The 26,266-nt window shown below is 34.5% G+C and overlaps 1 protein-coding gene across 1 annotated transcript in view; it reads right to left on the reverse strand.

Annotated features, from left to right (window-relative positions):
* The window catches only part of LOC149414970 (prion-like-(Q/N-rich) domain-bearing protein 25), a 75,455-nt gene that overhangs the window by 33,883 nt on the left and 15,306 nt on the right, over nt 1-26,266 (reverse strand). Inside the window, exon 2 of the mRNA XM_089643580.1 lies at nt 18,401-18,494. Within this exon, the coding sequence (XP_089499706.1) occupies nt 18,401-18,488 (88 nt within the window). The 5' untranslated portion in view covers nt 18,489-18,494. The remainder of the gene's footprint in view (nt 1-18,400; nt 18,495-26,266) is intronic.

Here is a 26,266-nt window from a genome sequence, read left to right on the forward strand (position 1 = left end):
TGTCTACAGTTCGTTTTGCTTTGATCGATTTTAAACAGGATAGAAGACCGTGTTAAACGTGCAGGAACATTAAATTTAATATTATTTAGCAACTCTGGGCATTGAATATTATTATTAATTAATTTATATAGGAATAGAGCATCTGCATGATGTCTTCGTACACTTAATGAATCAATTTTAAAGTACGAAGCTGCCTCTGCATAATTATGAAATCTTACAAATGACCTGTAACAGAGATATTTTAGGAATTTGTTTTGAATTGCTTCGATTTTGTTTATGTGGATTTTATAGAATGGAGACCAAACAATTGATGCAAACTCCAGATGACTTCGTACGTAGGCAAAGTAGAGTTGCTTAATGATATTGATGTTATTAAAAAGTTTTGTGTTTCTAATGATGAAACCTAACATTTTAGCAGCCTTATTTGTGATTTGTTGTATATGAAGGTTATATTGAAGTTTATTATCAAGAGTTATTCCAAGATCACGAATATTTGAGACTGTTGCAATGTTGATGTTATTTAAAGTATAATTAAATAATGTTTTATTTTTATTTCTGGAAAAGACAATGTGATGACATTTTGAAACATTTAGAAATAATTGATTTTGTTGGCAATAGGTAGCTACATTGTTTAAATCATGTTGTAAATTAATACAATCGTTTAGACTTTTTATTGGCTTGTATAGCTTAGCATCATCAGCAAATAATTCTATTTCAGAGTTTTTTACAACATTGACCAAATCATTAATATATAAAATGAAAAATAATGGTCCGAGATGTGAACCCTGTTGGATCCCCGAGGAAATTTGATTGAAGTCTGATACAAAGCCCTTTATTGCTACTGCCTGTGATCTGTTAAGTATATAAGATGTAACCCAACGAAATAAATTACCACGTATACCTAATGCCCAAAGTTTTCTTAGTAGTAATTTTTGATTAATTTTATCAAATGCTTTGGCAAAGTCTGTATAAATGATATCTACTTGAGTGCGATTGTCCATGTGACCAACAATGAATTCGGTAAGAAGAACGAGATTACTTTCCACATTTCTGCCTTTTGTAAAACCATGTTGTTTTGTTGTTATGATGTGATTGAGTTGTGGACTTAGGTATTGGTAAACAATTTTTTCCATTAACTTACTGAATATTGTTAGTTTTGAAATCGGACGATAATTTTTAACATTATTTTTTTCGCCATTTTTGTGGATTGGTGTTACATATGCTCTTTTCCATATTTCAGGTACCGTGCCTTCGTTCATTGATTTATTATATATAATGCAGAGAGGTTTAGCGAGTGTTTCAGCACAATTAACTATAAAGTATGATGGAATATCATCACACCCCGCGCTTGTGTTTATGTCAAGAGCTTTTATTTCTTTTAAGACTATTTCTCGTGTGAATTTAACCGTGGTGATATTTATGTTATTTGTGTTTTCTGGTATGTCAAATGTTGGTAGGTTATTATCTTTTATGTAAACTGATTGGAAATATTCCATAAAAATATTACATACATCTTGGCCATTTTCAGCTTTTTTGTCATCTAGATGCATCGTCCTTGGAAGGGACGATTGTGTTTTTTTCATATTATTGAAATGATTCCAGAAGAGTTTAGGATTACCATTCATGTTACTTTCAGCAGTATGTATATAATTAATGTAGAGTTCTTGTGCAATTCGTTTTTGTCTAGATCTTAAGAGTGAAAACGTTTGGTAGTCACGTGGATTTTGAAATTTTTTGAAATATTTATGATATTTATTTTTTTCTTTAATTATTTTTATGAGAGATGATGTATACCATGGCGGATAATTATAATTTTTTGCTGGTTTAGTTGGTATGTAATTTATTTTAATATTGTTCAATATGTTGTAGAAGACGTCAGTTGCGGATTGAGTATTCAGATGGTTCAGATTATGATCCCAATCAATTTCGTTTAGTTTTGTGTTTATCATTGAATAATCTGCTTTTCTAAATTGTAATACTTGCTTTGTGTTAGTTTTCAGGTTTTTATTTTTATTTTTAATAGGAATTGAAATTAGCAGTGTTTTATGATAAACATCTTCTGGTACTAATGAAATGTTATTGTGAGTAATTTTCAGTTGTATGTTACTTAGAGCTAAATCAAGAATGCGATTATTTATATTATTACTCTGAGAGTTATATTGTTGCAGATTATTAAATGATAAAAATTCTATAAAGCTAAAATGGGCGGGATTTAATGAATTGATGGGTTCAGTGTACATATAATCACAGTTGTCATTTATTGGTAACCAAAGTAAGTGAGGTAGGTTGTAGTCTCCCACTATAATGAAACTGTCATTATTGTTATCCGTCATAATCTGTGATACTTTGTTTATGTGAGAAGTAATATTTATAAGATGTTTATTGTCAGGTGGGATGTATGAAGTACATATGTGAATTTTTTTACCAGGAAGTGATATTGTTACCCATATGTCTTCCGCTTCAGAATCCCATTCTAGTTTTTGATCAGAAATTAATTTACTTTTGACTGCAATTAAAACTCCACCACCGCGATTTTGATTGAGGTTATGATAATCTCTATCTCGTCTGTAAATATGGTACCGTGGATCGAAAAGTTCCTCATTAAAGATTGAATTGTTAAGCCATGTTTCACTGAGACATATAATGTCATAGTTGTTTAATAATACATTTTGAAAAAAAATATGTGTCTTGGTTCTGAGACCTCTTAAGTTTTGATAGTATAATTCTAAAGATTCCATTGTATTAAGTATATAGTGCAGTTAATATAAAGTTGCTGGAAAGTTAGTTGATGGAAATATTGTATGTTTTTAGTTTTTCTAGATCATTATAATTATTTATGCAATGGTGATTTGTGTTTTCATTAAGTCTTACATAAATTTTACAATTTTTGATCCAACAGAATTTGAATTTATTAATTTTGGTAAACTCTATGACCTTTTTGTAGAGTACTTTGTTTTTATGAGTTAAATGTTCATTTATATAGATCCGTTGTTTTCCATTAAAGTTAATATCCTCTGCTGTTAGGCCCCTTCTTGTCCGGATTGCTGCTATGATTTCGTCTTTCTGTTTCCTGCCCTTTAGTTTTACTATAATATTCCGCGGTCTTCCTTCAATCTTCTCCTTGGGGGTGACTCGGGTGGCGTATTCAATGTCGTCGCTTACTATATTTAATTCTGAATAGATCCTTTTGATAATCTCCGTCAGGTTCTCTTGTTTTTTTTCTGGTATCCCAATGATCTCTATGTTATTAATGCGTGCGTGTTGTTCGTTAGCATCCAATTGTTTTTGTAATTCTTTAAATTCACTTTGTATTACGGCGTTTTGTTCCAGAGTTTTTTCAAGGTTATTGTTTTTTTTTGTATCAATTTTTTTTTCTAGAGTTAATATTTTATTTTTTAATTCCTCGATTTCTTCTTTATACTCGTTTCTGATGATTTCCGGAAATTGTACCTTAAATTCTTCAAACTTTTTGTCAAGAAGTTGGAGGAGTTGGGTGTCCGTAGTATTTAGTGTTTTTGCAGTTGCTCGTGTAGTCATTTTGGCACGAAATATTAATTAGTATAACTTCACTTCACAATTAAAGCTATTAAAATATAGATATTTAGATTTTAGCTAGAATTTTTTATTTTATTTTGAGATATTTCAAGAGTGAAATAAAAACACGACAGCTGTCATTGAATGTTATTGTTGTGATGATACAAGATATAGAATACAATATACCGTATTGTATTGTTGACAGTTGATACAACACCTTATGTATGTCATTTAAATAAAGTCCTAACATTGTAGGTACAAATAGTATTTACACAGTCCGAAATAGGACACTCCGTTGTCACTAATTAGCAATATGACTAATTCGCTTGATGACTGTTGTAGGTAATATGTTCACGTAACAAATAATCTGCAATAAGTCTAAGTGTGTCATCAGCGTTGGAATTTAGCCTGGTTTAATTTCGAATTGAATGAATAATAATGTATTTTTTCCTGGTAGGAAAATTTTACGGTCAAAGATGGTTTGAAAGGGAGATATGTAATTCAAGCGTTGGATAGTGCTATATGATATATAGGGTTTTCCAATAAGAGGTGTTATTTTGAATAGCCCGCTATTTCGGTGGATTTTACTTTTGAAGCTGTCTTTTTGCTGACATTTGACAAGTAGAAACTACGCCATTAATAAAAATGGAACGATACACGCTTCAACAACGCATTGAAATTATTAAAATTCACTTGATGAGGCCCATTTCCACCTCAGTGGCTTCGTCAACAAGCAAAATTGTCGCATCTGGGGCTCGGAAAACCCAAGAGTTATTGTTGAAAAGCCTCTCTATCCTCAACGTGTGACTGTTTGGTGCGGTTTATGGTCCGGCGGAGTCATTGGACCTTACTTTTTCGAAAATGAGGCTGGAGCAACAGTTACGGTGAATGGATTGCGCTATTGAGAGATGATTAATGATTTTTTATGGCCGGAATTGGATGGTATTGATCTGGACAACGTTTACTTTCAACAAGATGGCGCTACGTGCCACACAAGCAACGAAACCATTGATCTTTTACGATTGAATATCAAAATAACACCTCTTATTGGAAAACCCTGTACAAGGCGATTAAAGGCGTTGGATTACCAACAACACCTTTGCTAAAGGTCGTCGTAAGTGGTTCGCTCCGTTTGGTATCTTAGCAGGGGTGTAAATGAGATAGGCCCTGAGGGAAATTATATTCTTAACTTACTTCGGGCGCACTGACACGCCCACAAAAAATTTCTATCGGTATTTCCTATTTATGGCTTCGAAACCATGGAAACTAAACCAAGCATTACCACGAACTTAGAAGCCTTTGAAATGTTAAAGGCCTCCGTGGTTGAAAAGTAAATTTTGTTCTGTTAAAATGTGTTATTTCTCAATTTATTCATTTAAAGTAATCAAAAATAGGTACTAATTTCGGTTGTGTGTTTATACTGCGTAACTTTGATTCAATGAACTCTATAACTCGGATTTGCTTTGAATTTAAGTGTCATTTTCAAACGTAGAACTGTGAGTGAAGAATTCAGACAAGTGATAAAGTACCTACCTATAGTATAATGTTTTTAACAAAAAAATATTTTAATTATTTTTTTCAAAATTGGAACTGATTTGTCAAGAATTCAGACGATCCCGACATCGACACCTTTCAGAATCTAAACTTTCTTTGAAATGGATTTAAAAATTGTGTTTGTTGACCAGATCTGAATAGTTAGGTACTTCCCTGCCTTCCTCTGCACCATCTCCTTTCCCTCCCTTCAGCCTTACAACGTACCCCAATTGGGGATTCCATAATCTCACTGGCACGATGGTTAGGACTCTTAAAAGTATTTTGAAGAAAAAACCAATACATCCAAAAAGTACTTGCGAAAACACAGGATTTCCAGTTACATAGATACGGCATTAACACATAATTAAGAGAAAGTTTGAGTGGCTCTTTGTCCACACAAACATATTCCCATATTTCCTCTCTAGATTTTGATACTGGTGCAAACATTTTTTTATTATAAGATTGAGATCGACCACTGGTACGTCCCATGTTTTGCTTTTTCGATAAGTTACTTCTTGCCTAGTTTCAACGCCATCAACAGACGTTTAGTATACAAATTTAAAATGTATTTTTTTATATCAAAACGTGAAGTCATAGAATATTTTTTTCTAACACATTTGGTGAAAAAAACATTAAAAATCGGTTGAGTTTTGGAGGAGTAAACGGTATTACAAAACCTCATTTTGACGATTTTATTTGGGTATAATCTTAGACGAATTAAAAGAGAAGATAGATTGCTGAGACAACATGCGTGGTTGCAACGTACTAGGTCCAGTGGACGTACTTGAGATTTACCGCGTTTAGAATCGCTCATAAGTTCGTTCGTCAGACAAGCTGTCACAAACACGTCGCTCTAGGCACAAAATGACTTCCTGCGCTTTTGAGAGATTAAGTATTTGATGTAGTTTCATTCCGTTTGTAAATACACAAAAATCACTTATAATTTAAATAAATATAATATAAGGCTTTTGGCTACCCGAAATCAGCGTGTCGAAATAAAATAAAGCGAGATAGAAAACGCAGAAACACGTAAGTGAAGGAAGGACAACCATAGTTACAGTACGTCGTAGTATTATGCTGAAGCTTCTCTAGAAACATTTGAGATTTTAGTAATACGTGCATCAGAAAGATCAGTTAAGATTTCCACTTTATTTTAGAGATTTGATAGGGCAAACTCAATCACAAGTCTGTCCAATACACCAAGTCCGCGCGTCGCATATTTGTATGCGCGGCTTCTTCACTTACGTCGTTACGATTCTGGATTTATTTTAGGGTATTGTCTCATCTTAAGCATTCAAAGCGATAAACCATCATACTTTGTACTTCATTAATACTTGATGATAATGATGATATCATTAGTAACCTACCTGCTTGCATGTATCACTTTACACTGATTCATGAATCGCATGACCAGAATTATTAACATTATATGCAATTGTACATCAAAGACTACGTCCACATTGATAGTATGTATACTCAACCAGAGCAATAAGCCACAATATACTGATTACCCCCACTTTGAATACATTTTTTGGACGAAATATTAAATTCTATGCTAAGAAATTATACAGGATTTTCCAATAAGAGGTGTTATTTTGATATTCAATCATAAAAGATCAATGGTTTCGTTGCTTGTGTGGCACGTAGCGCCGTCTTGTTGAGAGTAAACGTTGTCCAGATCAATACCATCCAATTCCGGCCATAAAAAATCATTAATCATCTCTCGATAGCGATCAATTCACCGTAACTGTTGCTCCAGCCTCATTTTCGAAAAAGTAAGGTTCAATGACTCAGCCGGAACATAAACCGCACCAAACAGTCACACGTTGAGGATAGAGAGGCTTTTCAACAATAAATCTTGGATTTTCCGAGCCCCAGGTGCGACAATTTTGCTTGTTGACGAAGCCACCGAGGTGGAAATGGGCCTCATCACTCAAGATAATTTGCATTTGATTCACTCAAGTGAATTTTAATAATTTTAATGCGTTGTTGAAGCGTGTTTCGTTCCATTGTTATTAATGGCGTAGTTTCTACTTGTCAAATGTCAAAAAATGACAGCTTCAAAAGTAACATCTACCGAAATAGCGGGCTAATCAAAATAACACCTCTTATTGGAAAACCCTGTACAATGCTCTACCAAATTAAACAAAAAAATAACGGAAATTTATATATTTAAAACAAAGGTAATATTATTTCCATCTTAAAAATGCACCCAGTTTTCAGGTTTTCACTTTTTTTCAAACTATTAATCGTCTATCTATCTATATAATTAAAAATGTTTTGTGCGGTTTATGTTCCGGCGGAGTCATTGGACCTTACTTTTTCGAAAATGAGGCTGGAGCAACAGTTACGGTGAATTGATTGCTATCGAGAGATGATTAATGATTTTTTTATGGCCGGAATTGGATGGTATTGATCTGGACAACGTTTACTCTCAACAAGACGGCGCTACGTGCCACACAAGCAACGAAACCATTGATCTTTTATGATTGAATATCAAAATAACACCTCTTATTGGAAAACCCTGTAGTATGAAATCTGCAATGTTACTGTTAAAAAAACTACATCTTATATGGACTTTAATTCGACTGCGTATCTCATTCCAAGTCTTCCTCGGACATCCCCGACTTTTTCTAGCATTCAAATCACTCTCTAAACACTCCTGGCACTAATAAGAACAAACTTTGAAATGGACAGTGAAATCGGTGTGGTAGTTTTTGAGTCTATAGGGGTCAAAGAAAGAAACGTTCATTGTTATATCTTATTGTTATATGTGATACAGTTTAACCCCTATAGGGTGTCACTGACATAAACAGAGCGCTAGAGGAACGACAGTTAAGATGGTATGGGCACATAAGACGGAGACCACCAGACCACACAGTGAAGCAGGCAATGTCTATAGAGCTTCAAAGACAGTCATCCAGAGGTAGACCAAAGAACTCCTGGATGACCCAATGCTCCAAAATCCTACAAAGAAATGGCCTAGATGAAAGCGACACTCAGAACCGAAGAAGCTATAACCTGAGAACGAGAAGAGCCGACCCCAACAGCCTACCTAGGCAATGAGTTGGGATCAAAGATATTAGAAGAACGAGATATGCTATGTTGGCCGCCGGACCGTAGCCGGAGTACTACCTAATTAGGGTACTTTGAAAGGTATCGGGACGTGTACGCACAGAAATCTGTTCTATGTATTAGTGCGGATACCTAAGCGCAAGCGAAGGTGTGCAGTAGTATTGGTGAACAAAACCGGCGACACTCGGCAAAACAATTCCACTCAGTACGAACTGCGCATAGCACATCTCGTTCTTCTAATATCTTTGGTTGGGATAGTGCTAGGAAGAAGAAGAAGAAGAATACTATTTAATAATAATAGTTTAGAATAATAGTTTAACCCCTTGACCAATTTTGGGAGATATTCCTCAGACCATAAACAACTGTAAAGTCTTTCTGGGAGATATATATCCCAGACTGACACGGTCTCATAAAACATATGCTATCTCATTTCGTATTATGGTGAGACACGATTTAATCTTTGCTAGACAGAGAGCATAACGTGCATTCAGTCTGCATTAAAAAAATTATCGTAAACGCTTCAAAAATATGTTAAAGTATGGCCTTGTTTTTTTTAAATACAAATCTACAGTTTTCTTCTGAAATTTTCCACTCTTGACCTTCAAAACTGGAGGAAATGTAAGATTTATAAAATATTTTTTTATTTTTTTTTATATATTCAATAATATTGTTATTGGGTTTATAAAAACAGTTTATTTTTAAACAAGTTCTGCTGTGTAATTATTATTACGCGTGACAGCTGTTTCGCCCTCTGAAGGCATTATCAAACCTTGATTAAAAATAAATTGTTTTTATAAACCCAATTACAATATTATTGAATATATAAAAAATTTAAATTCAAATGGAGTTCTACAAATTAAACTTAATAATCACGCTAGTCGTCCGTCTGTCTGTGCGCTTAGTTCTTCTAAACTACGCAACGGATTTTGATAGGGTTATACATATATATAACACTTGTATATTTATAGAAAGAGCTAGTTTTAAATAATTAACAAAATCAACTCATTAATCAAAATCATCAAAAATATTTCAATATAATAATTCGTGAAATTAATATGGTTTTCGGCGTTTAGTTTTCATGAAGTCGTCACGTACCTAATACTAAAAGCTATTAAGTTTAGCCGCGTCGTTTCTGTTAATATTAATGAGGTTAACATATGCCATGTTACGTATTACATATTAGACGTGTAATTATATGGATTACACATCTGCCCTCATGATGGACACTGCAATGCCGTCCGAAACGTTGGCTAAAGAATAAGGTAGCGCAACACGGCATAATACCCCAAAAACAAATCACTATAATACTTTTGGTCTTCAAAATTTCAAATCATACCTCATTAATCAAAAATGTATTAATCGAATTGAAATTCCTCAAAATATTTTCGGATAACAAAGCGATTTTGATTAAAATTTCTAATCTAAATGTCAAATTAATATCAGTAAACAATGTTCACAAACAGATACACAAACTTCAATGCAGTCTACTGTAGATATTGTAGGTACAAAAATGAGTATAAAAAATAAATGGCATATTTAAAATCGATTACGTTATAGCGTTAAAAAAAGAAGAAGAGAACTGAAGAAGGTTTAAAAGTATATACGAATAATAGAGGGCGACTGTTGAAAACAAACTGAATAAACACGACTTGTTAAAAACACAGCGAAATCAAATGAAAAGTAGCATTTAAAGAAACACTGTGATTTTTTTTCATACCTATAACATGTCATCTAAATGAACCAGCTGTTTTTTATAAGTTTCGGAGCAAACTTTACGTTTTTTTCTATTGAGGGAATTTAATTCAAGTATTTTTTCTAATGAGGGAATTTAATATAAGTATTTTTTTTTCTATTGAGGGAATTTAATATAAGTATTTTTTTTCTATTGAGTGAATTTAATATGAGTATTTTTTTCTATTGAGGGAATTTAATAGATATAAGTATTTTTTCTATTGAGGGAATTTAATATGAGTATTTTTCTGTTGAGGGAATTTAATATAAGTATTTTTTCAACTCGGCATGGAATAGAGATTGTCAAAATAATATGTGAAAATAACACATATTTACTAATTATATTTACTTTTAAGCGCCTCTGAGGTGATATCTCACAAAAGCGGCGCTATCCAAATCATCCAATAAATAATAAATAAATAAAACTTTCCAACCGTTAAACGGTGTTTTAGTTACACATTGAATAAAGACTTTCATCTAATGACGCGATCGCTCGAGTGTATGTCTAGTAGCGACGCCCTCGACTGCATAGTTAGTATGACGATTTATAATCGTATTAATCGAGTCCCTTGAATTATTATTTTATCAGATAACAACATGTTTACTGAAGTTCTAATCAGAAATACAAAAATTATCTCACAATGTGCTTAAAAAAACGAACATTTCCCGCTGGCACTATCTATATTAAATTATATTTATATATTATCATAAAGCTAGTCTTTCAAATATTTGTTTTTTTTGCGCTTTTGAAGTAGCTACGTAACTATTTGCTAACTGTAACAAAACTAAAGTCCAATATATACATAAAAAAAGAATTATTTATACGGAAACCCGACAAAACCGAAAAGGTGTCATAACAGAACACTTTTGAATAAACTAATCTATCCTAAGCTAATATAGTTTTTTTTAAGTCTATATTATCAAATACTTTAGATAGTTATAATAATAACGCTATCAGTCATAGATTCAATATCGGAGGCAGAAAAATGAATCATCAAAAGTTATTTATTTATTTATTCATTTTCGGGAAATCGACCGTTTACATTTAATCAATTTGTACATAAGTATTATAAAGTAAAATAAAACCAATTATTGATTTTCTCCTTGTGACTTTACCTCTACTGAGACAGCATAATAAGGAATAAGTAAATTAAATTTGTGAGAAAGGAATATGAATTTAAAAATGTATACAAACAAAAGATTATTTAAAACGAAAAATTTACAAAACAATACATTTATAGCTGTGGTGTATGTGTGTAAGGGGGACAGCATGAGAGCGAGACAGCGAGTACGAGACGTATATAAGAGATCGTATGAGCGGGAATGAGCCTCTCAGTCCAGAACCGTGATAGTCTTCTTACAAATAAATATTATAATACAAGCTTGTTATTATTGAGTATGTAGAGTTAACATACGTCACAGTGGCGCAGCACGGTAGTTCGTAAATTATTAAAAGTTTACGGAGAATCAGATGATTCAAGAAGATTATTCGAATTTTTGGTGATCACAGTATAGTCTGGCGCTTTTGGGCGTTGGATCGCTAAATTTTGAAGGAAGAAGAAGAATAATAAAAGGCTATCAAATTGGAGAATTCACGCGCAGCCGAGGCGAGCACGCAGATCGGGCCGGGCAAATTGGGCGGTAAAAACGCAATTTTACACGTGTGTGGGAGCCGACATTGCAACATTTTGTCGAGAGTACACCGTTACACGGGGTACGCAGAAGATCCAGGATCAAGATCGGCATCAAGGGTGAATTGGCCGGAATCCGGGACCGGGGTTCTGTCGCTACAGCGGGAAGGAAGACCTTGGAAGGTGATCGTGTCCGCAGCTGAAGGGAGACGGAGCCAGAAAAGGGTGCTGAGACGTTGGTGATTCACAGGCTCAGGGCAGGGGCTCGGAGCATAACCTCTGGAAGGGCTGAGATACGTATATTTTATTCAACTTGTTTCAGTTCTTCTCCCAATGGAGGCGATTTGTAAGAATTTGGGGACGTTCTGTTACAGAACGGGAGACTGGTCATTGTTCAGGGAACGATTGGATCAGGCCCTCATTTTAAATGATGATAAGTTGTTGTCACCAGAACGCAAAAGAGCATTTTTGCTGAGTTGCCTCACGGAAGAAACTTTCTCTCTATTATGTGATTTATGTTTTCCAAAAAAGGTTTCTGTTTGTTCTTTTGAAGATTTATGTAAATTATTTGATTCACATTGCAAACCAGTTAAAAATATTTTTGAGTCTCGTGAATTATTTTATAAATGTAAACAGTTTCCTAGCGAATCCGTTAAAGATTACGCGGCTAGATTGAGAGGGTTAAGTTTATCTTGTAATTTTGAGCTGAGATTGGAACCATGTTTAAAGGACATATTCGTTATTGGGATTTTTAATGAAAAATTGAAACACAAGCTATTCGTAGAGGCAATCGATACTTCTTTTACGGATTGCATTAATCTAGCGGCGACGTGGGAACATGTTGTGGCTTTTAAAAAAGTAAATCCGAATTTAAATGTTGTTCATAAGGAAAGCGAGTATTTCCATAAATCCAGGAAAGATAGTCCTTCCAGGAATAAAAATTCAATGCGGAGTAAATCACCGGTTAATGGTACGTTAAAAACTTGTTTTTTGTGTGGAAAAAAAAATCATTTGCAAAGAGATTGCTGGAAAAAAATTTTGTGTAATCATTGTAACAAATCGGGTCATCCTAGTAATTTGTGTAAATACAATAAAAATTATGTAGGTACTAAAAATAAACGGTTGAATTCGGTGTTCGTGGTTAATAATAATGTGGGGCCGGAACCCACATATATAGATTTGTTAATTGGTAACATAATATTGCCGGCGTTGGTAGATACGGGGGCTGCGATTAACGCGATACCATATGAAGTGTATTTAAGATATTTTGTTTCTTACGATTTAGAAAAGTATAATGTTCATTTGTCAGGGTATGACGGAACGCAGTTAAATGTTTTAGGTAAAGTGAATTTAGAGGTGTCATTTTTAGGTAAAAGTGCGAAAATACAGTTCGTAATAATTAAAAATGGTAATTCTACAATAGTTGGTAGAGATTTTTTACAAGTTTTCGGTATCGGATTAAGTGGAATAAATTCTGTAAAATTCAGTGAGATTAATTGTGATAATCATCTTGTTTTTCGTGAAAGTTTAAAGAAGAAATATGCTCATGTTTTTTCAGAAAAATCGGGTAGGCTTAAAAATTATGAGGCAAACATTGAAGTTAATTCGGACTTTAGGCCAAAGTTTGTAAATCCGAGGCCATTACCTTTTAGTTTACGTGAGAAAGTAGAGATAGAGTTACAGAGAATGTTGCATGAAGACATTATTGAAAAGGTAGAAATAAGCGATATTGCAAGCCCGATTGTTGTTGTAAAAAAGAAAGACGCTTCAATTAGGATTTGTACTGATTTCAAAACAACATTGAATCCTATGTTAGCGAAGTTGAAATACCCACTACCTCGTATTGACGATTTAATTTCATCTCTGAATGGTGCAAAATATTTTGCTAAGATAGACTTACGAAATGCATTTGGACAAATTTCATTGAACGAAAAGTCTAGAAAATTATGTGTGATTAGTACGCATATAGGTTTATTTGCTTATAAAGTATTGCCTTTTGGCTTAAGCACGAGTCCGGCCATCTTTATGCAAGTCATTACGGCGATAGTTGGTGGACTTAGGAACGTTCGTGTATTTTTAGATGATCTACTTTTATTTGGGAATTCTAAAGAGGAATTATTTTCTATTTGTGAAGCAGTACTTAGCAAGCTAAGTGATTGCGGATTAACTATTAATGAAAATAAGTGTTCTTTTCTAGAAACAGAGATAGAATATTTAGGTTATAGAATTTCGCAGAAAGGAGTTATGCCTTTAGAAAATAAAATATATGCTATTACCCAAATGAGTGTACCGAAAAATGTTTCGGAACTTAGAAGTTTGCTGGGAGTTATTTCCTACTATAGGTCTTTTATACAGAATGTGTCAGGTATTTTGTCTCCTTTATACCAATTGTTGAAAAAAGGGATAAAATTTGTATGGTCTCAGGAATGCAATATTGCGTTTGAGCAAGTTAAGAAACTGCTGACGTCAGACAATATTTTGGTGCATTTTGACCCACAATTACCTATCAAGCTAATTACAGACGCGAGTGATATAGGTATATCTGCTATTATATGTCACGTATATGAGAATGGCATGGAAAGACCGATTGCATTCGCTAGCCGTTTATTGTCAAAAACGGAATTGAGGTATTCCATTCTAGATAAGGAAGCGTGTGCAATAATATTTGGATTAAAAAAATTCTTTCAATATTTATATGGTAATAAATTCGTTCTAACTTGTGATAATAAAGCATTGGTACATATTTTGAACACTGAAAAACAAGTGCCAATACTAGCGGCAAATAGGCTACAGCGCTATGCGCTGATTTTACAAACATTTGACTATAATATAGAATATGTCAAGTCGGGTGAGAACAAAGCGGATTTCTTATCTAGGTTGCCGGTCAATAGTAATAATAATTTAAGTGATTGTATCGACGAGGTCGACGGTAGCGAATATTTCTTAAATTATATTGGTAGTCTGAACGTTGATAAGATTGAATCGGATTTTTTAAATATAATTGAGGCGGAAACGACAATTTCAAAAGAAACGATGAAGCAGTTTTCGATTAAAGATGTAAACATAGCAACCATTATTGGGTTCGTAATCAATGGTTGGCCGGATAAAAAGTTTTTAAAGGATGACTTGTTAAAATTCTGGTATTTTAGAAATAAATTATCGACTTATGACTCGTGTTTATTTTATAATAATAAATTTGTGGTTCCGAGGGAATTAAGGGAAATCATATTGAATTTCATACATCAATCGCATTTAGGTATTGTTAAATCTAAAAATCTTGCTCGAAATTATTTTTTTTGGTTAGGGATGAACTCAGAGGTAGAAGCAACTGTGAAGCAGTGCGTTCGATGCTTGGAGTGTTTACCCACTCCATGTAAAGTTGAGTTACAGCCGTGGCCAATCAGTGGATTAATATGGAATAGATTGCATATTGATTTCATGGGACCTTTTGGTGGTTACAATTTTTTGATAATCGTTGATGCAACTACAAAATGGATAGACTGTCACATCGTAAATAAAGTAGATTCGTTTTGTACAATAAAAGTTTTGAAAAGATTATTTTCTAATTTCGGAATTCCGGAGCAGATAGTAAGTGACAATGGTACAGCGTTCACTTCAACAGTTTTTAAGGAATTTTGTCATAATTTTAATATTAAATCGTTGACATCTCCTGTCAACCATCCAGCTTCTAACGGACTTGCCGAAAATGGGGTTAAAACGGTAAAGAATTTTTTAAAAAAAATTATGATAAATAATAAATTGCCTGCTGATTTTGAGGATAAACTTTTAACATTTTTGGTTGATATTAGGAATACGCCTTCTATGTCTACGGGGATTGAACCTAGTAAATTAATTTTGGGAAGGAAAATTAGATCAATTTTTAATACAATCATTCCAATATTAGATAATGTTGAAGGTCAAGGTTTTAAAGGGATTGATAACACGATTAAAGATAAGATGTTATTGAGTCAGCAAAAACAAAAAAAGTATTATAGAGGAAAAAAAATTAAAAAGTACTTTGATGTTGGATCTAAAGTTTTAACCAGGGATTTGAGAAGTGATAAAAACAAATGGATATTAGGAGAAATTTATAAAAGATTGGGGAATAGGGTTTATTTAGTAAAAATTATGTCTACAGGACAAGTGTGGAAACGCCACCATGATCAAATTTCAGAGAGGAAGGTTAGGTGGGGGGAGAGTGACGGGTCTGATGATTTGCTGGACCTGGGTCCACTCTCGGACGTGGACATGACCAAGTTTCCTAATTCCTCTGATTTGTGCAGGTCACCTACACCATGGGAGGGGAGGTTACGCCCTCGAGGACAACGCCCATGCTACACCGAATGAAGAGTCAAGAACATACATAATTACATATAAATTGGAAATTAAATACATAATGGAAATAATTAAATATATTTGGCTTATATAAATTTGTAAAAATAAAAAGATGTAATTATGATTTAAGTGTGGGGGTGTGGTGTATGTGTGTAAGGGGGACAGCATGAGAGCGAGACAGCGAGTACGAGACGTATATAAGAGATCGTATGAGCGGGAATGAGCCTCTCAGTCCAGAACCGTGATAGTCTTCTTACAAATAAATATTATAATACAAGCTTGTTATTATTGAGTATGTAGAGTTAACATACGTCACAATAGCCATGGAGAGAGGTTGTAGATATAAATCAAATCATAATAGAGATATAAACAATACAAACATAAACATTATTCACAAACCATCAGAGAAATATTATTTTATGGACCTCTTGTATTTGGTAAGTTCGTAACTAAAAATATCAACCTAGGATAATACGGTATTGTAATTATTATATAGTCTGTTCAGGCAAGAATTCTGCTTAGAGTTCGTTTTGCATTGATCCACCCTGAACAGGACAGAAGAGCGCGTTGAACGCGCAGGTACATTGAATAGAATCTTGTTTAGCAACTCTGGGCATTAAATATTATTGTCTACTTTATACAGAAATAGTGCATCCTTATGATGCCTCCGTACACTAAGTGAATCAATTTTAAAGTATGAAGCTGCCTCTGCATAATTATTAAATCCTACAAACGACTTGTCACACAGATATTTTAGGAAGTTATACTTAAAGTCATATGAAAAAAAAACTAACCTATTCTACGTAAGCTATTAAACCTAGTTTTTATTTCATAACTTTTCACGACTCTATATCACTTTTTAAAGGTGTGTTGAATTGTCACGTTGTTGAGTTATCAGGTCACCTTTTGAAATATGCTAAATTTGTAATATTTTATTTTAAAACTTTAAAAAGTTCATATCAAACCACATTTCATGTAAAACGTTCGGTAAATTTAGACAAAAACCAATTAAACTCATCTCTTTAAAAACAAAGCAAGCTAATTTTAACTAATTCTTTTATGTGATTACAGCACAAGAATCCCAACTTCTCCCAACCGTCTGGAGTCAGTGAGACTATGGCATCCCCAATTGGGGTATTTTGTGAGACTAAAGGTAGTGAGGAGGGGAAGGAGATATGGAAGAGGGAGGTTGGAGAGTACTTGGCTATTCAGACCTGGTCACCAAACACGACTAAAGCCATTTAAAGCAACGTATCAATTCTGAACGGTGGTCTTACAGCAGGGCGACACTGACAGTATCTTTCACTCTAGAACATGCCGCAAGTATACTATATTTTATTTTAAATGAATAAATTGTGAAATGACACAAATTCGTCAAATGAAATTTACACGCGCACGCCGGGATTTGAACCCGCAACCTTCGGATTAAACCTTACCCCTTGACCGCGGAGACCGTCAAACTCACGAAACATGCAATTTAAAACCAACGGACTCTTCCAAATACCTAAAACAAATACAATATTTACCTACCCACCTACTGCGTGGCGGGTCGGATCGGGAGAGACTGATTGAGTGAGACCTTTTGACCTCTCCAGCCGGACTCATTAGGAGGGATGGATTCATACGTCTGTCCCTCCTGGACACATTGACCCTAGATACATTTTTCCTTCGCAGAACTTTATGTTCTTCCTTTCCCTACAAATACCCTCCATACAGCATTACCAAAGATAACATAAGCCCTGAGGGATTTTTTTTCCGTTCAAGTTAATTTTTAACGTTAAAGTTCAAGTAAAGTTCGCCAAAGTAAGGTAAAGTTTTTTTAGCGCAGTCTATTGTGGGACTTTTCTGCGTAACAAATTATTTTTAAAAAAAACACACATTTGGTTCAGTTATTTTACATGTTATAGGTATGAAAAAATTCACAGTGTTTCTTTAAATGCTACTTAAAACATTTGCAGGGAGATTTTTTACTAAATAAGTGATGCTTATTTATCCAATATTTTCACTTACGCCTATTAATTATAATTTATTTTTTTACATTTACGCGCTCCCTCTAACATTCGCATTTCCATTTATTATTATCTCCCTCTCTCTTTTTAAAAGCTTACCTCGTTAGGTTAGGTTAGATTAGTTTTTTAATTAGGTTGATTTCGTGCTATTTATGATTCACATCATAATCATAGTTCAATGAATGAATTAATTAATTAATTAATAAGCAATAATTAGTCCCCTGAAATATCAATACAAATTGAAAATATCTCCCGAGTAAAAATAAATGCTGCCAACGGGAATTGAACCCGCACCTTATGATGTCCGGTCGGGTGCTCTGAACCACTGAGCTATGTCGGCTTATTTCCAAAACGCCAAATGATTCAATATGTACTAGTGCGTCAATCAACAATTACTGCTTATTATATTTTTCCCACCTGTAAACAACCAACTTTAATTTTGTAGGAAAGGCTTTGTTAGTGCTAAATTTTCCCACTAGATGGCGTCGAGACATATTATATCTACATTTGTTGGTGAATGGTGAGAAATTAATTAAAATAAATGAAACTTACTTTTGACATCATCTTGAGCGTGTGTTATAAGGAAGCAAGCGAATATGAGCCATATAGCTATGGAGGCTTTCATATAGCAGGATACCATTTTCACCTACAAACAAAGAAAATACATAATTAGAAAAAAAACATTAAATTTAATAAAATTGGAAAGTGAAACAGCTCCCAAACTTTTGGAGCAAGTGTGACTAAGGTGTCTCCAATAGGGGTATGTTGTAAAGTTGAAGGTAGTGTGGAGGGGAATGAGATGAGGCAGAGGAATATGGGGAAGTACCTGGCTATTAGGATCTAGTCACCGTAATTTGTGAAATGACACAAATTAATCCAAAAAAAAATTGTTTGAAATGGCTTTGGCCGTGTTTGGTGAACAGATCTGAATAGGCAGGAACTTTTTCTTTCCTCCATCTGCTTCCCGTCCCCGCTACAATCAGCCTCACAACATAACCCAATTGGGAATGCCAGTATCACTGGCTTCAGACGTTTGAGAGCAGTTGGAACTCTTGTGCGGATGACATTTTTAAAAAAAATCGAGTTTCTGCTCGCCAGATGTTTCCGACGAAATTCTTGGAAACTCCGAAGGCCCTAACAAGTGTTTCGTTAAGCCTAGGGTAATTTATTATCCCGACCGTCGCCTTTTATTGCGGGTACAATGCATCACTAACATAATCACCAGGAACAAGATTACATGGAGATGAATGATGGAATTGCCGAACGTCACAGCGGTGCTGCCAAGGTCCGTTATCTATGTGAGGATACTGTGTCAACTCTTAATTAGCAGCAGACACACACCTGGACGGATGACGAACCTCGTGCTGGAACTGTTGGTGGACGCGGTGAACTCTCTCGCTGCAGCAGCTGGTCCAGTTTCTTCATCATCTAGGATTCTAGCTGCAGAGTCTTCATCCTCTATCTTCGTCGAATGTCACAGCGGTGCTGCCGAGGTCTGGTATCTATGAGAGGATATTGTGTCAGCGCTCTATTAGCAGCAGACACATACCTGGACGGATGACGAACCTCGTGCTGGAACTGTTGGTGGACGCGGTGAACTCTCTCGCTGCAGCAGCTGGTCCAGTTTCTTCACCATCATCTTCATCCTCTATCTTCGTCGAATGTCACAGCGGTACTGCCAAGGTCTGGTATCTATGAGAGGATATTGTGTCAGCGCTTTATTAGCAGCAGACACATACCTGGACGGATGACGAACCTCGTGCTGGAACTGTTGGTGGACGCGGTGCACTCTCTCGCTGTAGCAGCTGGTCCAGTTTTTTCACCACCTAGGATTCTTGCTGAAGAGTCTTCATCTTCTATCTTCGTGCCACCTGTTCCTGTACTTCATTTTATTTAACTTAATTTTTGAATTATAGATATTTTTTGTAATACCTGCATCAACTGTAAAGCGCCCCTGAGGTGATATCTCACAAAAGCGGAGCTATACAAATTGTCCAATAAATAAATTTACTGCATTTGTTGAGTTAAATATATACATACGATGAAATAGATGTTAATTCGTATAATTATTTTTCTCAACTCAAAGCAATTGCCTCATAAACCTTACATAACAATGCCTCGCGGCAATAGACCTTGAAACTGACGCTAGTTGACTGCTGAGTCAATATGAACTTATTCATAATAAATTTCATGTGCTGTATTGTTTGCTAAGAATGAAACTAAAACGTATCGTTATCAGCACGAATAAGGTGTATATAATAATAGTAAATATTATATAATATAATAGCTGACGTAAACCCGGCTTTGCTCGGGCACAAAGTTTTGAAACAAAAGCGGATGATCTCGCAGAATGTAAGCGCAGGAATATATATATTTTTACGACTTGATTACAAAACATCGACTTTTTTCTACTTTCTATAAATACAAAATGCATGTATTATATATGTAAACCTTCCGGAAGAAATTCTCTAAATGATAGTGAAAATCCTATCAAAATCCGTTGGGTAGTGTAGAAGAATTAAGCGCACGAATAAAAATATTCTCCCATGTATATCAACTTATTTAAAAAAAGATTGAGTACGAAAATAGTGTGTAATATACAGGGTTTTCCAATAAGAGGTGTTATTTTGATATTCAATCGTAAAAGATCAATGATTTCGTTGTTTGTGTGGCACGTAGCGCCGTCTTGTTGAAAGTAAACGTTGTTCAGATCAATACCATCCAATTCCGGCCATAAAAAATCATTGATCATCTCTCGATAGCGCAATCCATTCACCGTAACTGTTGCTCCAGCCTCATTTTCGAAAAAGTAAGGTCTAATGACTCCGCCGGACCATAAACCGCACAAACAGTCACACGTTGAGGATAGAGAGGCTTTTCAAAAATAATTCTTGGGTTTTCCGAGCCCCAGATGCGACAATTTTAGTAGGCGTAGTTTCTACTCGTCAAATGTCAAAAATGACAGCTTCAAAAGTAACATCTATCGAAATAGCGGGGTATTCAAAATAACACCTCTTATTGGAAAACCCTGTATGTATTTATTAAATAACCTTGTATACTTATTTTCCCAAATTTTACGAAATCATATACACCTTACATTGATGGGTAATCTCTAGTATAATAATTTACATGAAAAAATAATAATTGTTTCTGGGATGCTGGGTGGAGGGTCTCTTTAGGAAAAGGAGGGACAGAATGTTCTGTGAAGGAAAAAGGTACGAGGGGTGAGTCAATGTTACCAGGAGTGACGGACGTATGAATCAATCCCTCCCACTGGGGTACAAGGCGATGGGTCGAGAGAGTCCTGCTGGAAAGGGACATCGTATTATCTAGTGATAATACAAAATTGATGACACGCGACTTATTATTTTTTCTGAAACACTTCAAAATGTCAACAGATACTAAATCCATAATCAATCACTGATAAAAATACACACACTAAAAATTTACAAAAAAAATGTTTTTATTTGATCAATAAACAACATATTATGATTATTTTTAGGATATGATGCCGTGTTGGGCTTCTTCCTTACTTAGCCAACTTTTCGGACAGGGTTATAGTGTTCATTATCAAGTAGAAGTGATACCGTTTTGCGCGTGTTAATCCACGTAAGGTCGGTATTTCAATATAATAATTCGTGAAATTAATGTGTATTTCAGCGTTTAGTTTTGATGAAGTCGTCACGTACCGAATACCAAAAACTATTAATTTTAACCGCGTCGTTTCTGTTAATATTAATTAATGTTAACATATGCCATGTTGCGCATTACATATTAGACGTGTAATTATATGGATTACACATCTGCCCTGATGATGGACACTGCAATGCTGTCCGAAACGTTGGCTAAAGGAGGAGGTAGAGCAACACGGCAACATACCCCAAAAACAAATCACTATAATACGTTTGGCCGTGAAAATCTTTAATCATATCGGGTTAACATGTTATTCGACTGAAATGAATCATCCGAAAACTAGTAAAAATAAATTAATATTTTTGTAGATCGTATGAATACATGCGTTTGTCAAAGTGTAAAATCTCCATCTTGCGAACCTTTTTAAGAATTCGGTTTTATCTAATAATGTTTCAAATTAAGTTCTTTACAGCGTGGAGGGAAAACATTTAAGGCGAAGCTTAATGCCAAAACACTATTTTGATTCATCTTCAATCAATCTTCTTTATAACGAATTGGTGTAGGTACATTATGAATACCAAAAAATATGCCTTAGATAAATTGAAGGTTTTCCTATCGCTTCGCTTGAGTAGAATACAAATAAAAATATAAATTACTCAATAAAAAATATAAATGCAAACTACTAAAAATTTTTTTTTTTAACATAAATGTATGAACGCATAAAAGAAACAACTTTAAAAAATACAGTATTATAGCTATGATTATCTGTGACAGTTTCACTTGATTAACTTTTTTGCTTTCTTATAAAATTATTTACAAAATAAATAAAAACCAGATTTTTGCTTGAAATCGAACGTTTCTAGACTCCGTTTGTCAAGCGATTTTAATGCCTATTACCTACGATATAAGGAATACCAAGAATATGCACATTTTTGGCTTGTAGCTTCCTCTTAAGTACTTTGTGTTACAAAATACAACAAAACATGCGTTTTTGCGATGTATTTTTAGAATAAATCAAAACATGGGCGGAGTTATGTGCCAATTTTAACCTTATCGCCACCAACGTAGGTTTAATTAGATAACATTCTATATTTTATGTGAGCGTTCTGTTGAACTAGAATTTGTAAAAATATAACATTAGTACTTACTTTGGGAACAACGGAAGAATTGTTTTAACTTTGGTATAACTTTGCAAAACAGGTTCAATCAGAAAGCAGCACAGATAATAATGACCGAAAAAAATATCAAGTTGATAACAGAGTATAATCTTATCTGAGGCCTACAGGAAGGCGTTTCAATTCACAAAAGTTGATAATAATAAAAAAAAATTAAAATGTATTTCAAAAAGTGACTTTTTTGTGAAAAATCACGTATTTAGATGAGAAATGAAGCGAAAAAATGAGTCCCACTTTTTTACCTCCAACTCTCCCAAGTTTCTAATTAAAATTACCTAATCCGGTCTACGCGCACTGCTTAATAGTGGAACACGTTACGAAGAGATATTAGTACGCAGTAGCGTCTCTGATTTTATAACTCTAAGCCTCAAATAACGCTATACGAATAAATGTACAGTGAACAAACGAAGAAAGGAGTGATATGAAGCAAATGTGAATGACAGATGAAGTCGGGAACGCCCGAGACATGGCACGATCAAGTGAACCAGATACTTGAGTCGGGTTATGTCAAAAGTCAGAATAACAGAAGAGTATGTGCGAGACGATGCACGAATGTGAATGAGGCAAGAAGTGTGTCCATCCTCTCTGCCTACTCCTGCGGGGAAACGGCGTGATGGTTAGTTAGTTAGTCAGTTATCTTAAGACGATGCACTACGTCGTGTAATATTTTGAATCGAACCCTATCAATAACACACCTTACGTAGATGGCGATAAGGCTTAAATTCCCGCTTCATACCATCCACCTGTTTTGATTTATGCAAGAAAAAAACATGGCCAAAAAGTGACTTTTATTTTATTTTGTGGATGTTCAGGCATAAATATTTAAATGTTTTTCGATCATTTTATAAATAACTTAATTTGCCACATTATACAATAAAAGCATAACCGAAAATGGGTTCGTAAATAAGAGATTTTGAACATTAAAACAGTTTTCATAGGCCTGTACATAATTTTTTTCTGGGCTTATAAAAAGACTTATCTAAAAAATACTCGATTATTTCAAAGGCCAAGATGTATTCTACTCGCAGTATTTAATTAAAGCATCTGAAACATTTCTAGGCGACCAAATTTTCAAACCAAAAACACATGATTTTAAATTACTACGTAGTGCATCGCCTTAATAGAGAATATTCACAAACAATGAATACAGTTAAAAGATTAATTAATTAATTAATTTTGATCATTGTGCTAAAACCGTGTTATTTTTTTGCCAAAAACCATTGCCACCAAAAGTTGAGAGAATGCATTGTCATCGACAACGAGTATATCTGACGAGTGTCAGCTCGATCGGATGTCAGGAAGTAGGTTAATTTCCGCTTCCAATATTTGCATTCATTCATTACCAAAAACCAAATATAAATTCAAATAGATTTATTTTAAAATACCTTACACTCTCATTCCCCTTCGAAAGATAAAACAAATACTTTATGTTATCTCATATTATATTTTTACCCTATTTAGTCACTATACAGGGTGTATCGGCACGTACCCGACAAACTTTAACCAGCTATTCCTTAGCACATTTGGAGTAAAAAATGTTATGTGCACTTTGCTGTCCGGTAACATTTTTTTAATAAAAAATTTACCATTCATATTTTCACCACATGTCACCACTGTTTTATCCTTTGTCACAGTTTGAAAACCCATCTGGCAATATTTTATTCGAGTTTCGTTGAATAATATACGTACGTACCTACATTGGCGCGCTTTTACAATCACAATGAAATGGTATGGCACCATTCGTCTCATTTTTAACTATTATTATTTAGTGTGTATGAAAGAGCGAAGACGCATTTTGACACACTTGCTAATAACAGCTGTTGAACACGAGAAACAATGCCAATGACAGTGACGGAGTGTAGATTTTTTTATAATTTTTTGTTTTTAATTGAAAAAAAATGTTAACGGACAGCAAAGTGCCCATAACATTTTTTACTCCAAATGTGCTAAGGAATAGCTGGTTAAAGTTTGTCGGGTACGTGCCGATACACCCTGTATAGTTATCCGATAATGAAAAAGGTGTAGCGTGTGAGTACATCTTTATCTTTAGATAGAAAGAGAAGGCAGTTTATCAGTAATAAATGTTAAAAAGGGACAACGATAGGTTTTGTGGAATGTTTTAAGATATTATTTTTTTTTTAATTATTTACTAATATAATATTATTATTTAGAAAATAATTCATTTGTTTAGGGTTGACACATTATTATAACACACATTTTAAAAAAATCATTTTTAAAACACACATTTTAATAACGCATATTTTAAAAACACACATTTTTAAAACACATATTTTAATAACACACATATTTTAAAACACACATTTTGATAACACATATTTTAAAAACACACATTTTTAAAACACATATTTTCAAAACACACGTTTTAATAACACACATTTTTAAATAACACATTTTTAATACACACATTTTAAAACACACATTTTAAAACAAACATTTTTAAAACCCATATTTTTAAATCTCACATTTTTAAAACCCACATTTATAAAATGCACCTTTTTGATACACGCCTTTTTGATACACACATTTTTATAACCCACATTTATAAAACACACATTTTTAAAAGACACATTTTTCAAACTATTTTTTCTTTAGTAAGATTTTTGTATATTTTTCTTCCAATGAAATTCAGAATCTAAACATTTTGCTCACTATGTTTGCTGATCAGATCTATACAGCCAGGTTCATTCCAACTTTCCTCTTAACATTTTCCTTCCCTTCCCAACCTCACAATTGCCATAGTCCCCATTTGCTTCAGACAGTTGGGAGCTGTTGGGACTCTTGTGCGTTATTCGCATAAATAATCATGATTTCCATGTTGTAGGAGCGAGGAAACGCAACTCAACTCAAGTCACGAACGCGTCGTAGAACTGACGCGTTTTTAAAAGTCGACTATTTTCAAATGTTTGGCACGCGTTTAACACTAGATCTTCGGAGCATCTTCAAATTAAAGTTTTGAAGCAAAAAATTGACCACCACCTCGAGATGGTTCGTGCCTGGGGTAAAGCCAACTTGGTCAGTTTCAACGTCTCAAAAACCCAAGCGTGTCTGATTTCGGCAAAGAGGGAGATCAATGACTGTCTGGTGCAATTTGATGGGAGCACTCTCCCCAATAAAGACTCCATTGAAATGCTTGGAGTTACTATATCAGACCAGCTCAAGTATCGGGGATCCATATAAGCCCGAGTAAATCAGGCCTCCAAAAAGTTGGGCGTCTTGTACAGGGCTAGGAGATTCTTCAACAGTGACCAGCTGCTGACCCTGTACAAGTCTCAAGTCCGCCCAACTATTGAATTTGGGAGCCACCTTTGGGCTGGTGCCCCAAAATACTTGATAAACCTGCTTGAATCTGTGCAAAGGAGAGAGATCCGTCTGATTGACAATCCGTTGTTAACAGACCGATTGCCTTCTCTAATGCATAGACGCAATGTAGGCATGCTGTGTCTGTTCTACAGGTATTTCAATGGAGCCTGCTCCAAGGAGCTAGCAGCATTCATTCCTGATGCACCGGTGCACGTGCGCGAAACTCGACGGACACGAACTGAACACCCGTTCACGGTTGACGTTGACTTCATGAGAACGGGCCGTTTTT

This window comes from Hesperophylax consimilis, chromosome 19 (genome assembly GCF_061612785.1).
Source record: "Hesperophylax consimilis isolate HC1 chromosome 19, BYU_Hcon_1.0, whole genome shotgun sequence".
NCBI classification, from domain to species: Eukaryota; Metazoa; Arthropoda; class Insecta; order Trichoptera; family Limnephilidae; genus Hesperophylax; species Hesperophylax consimilis.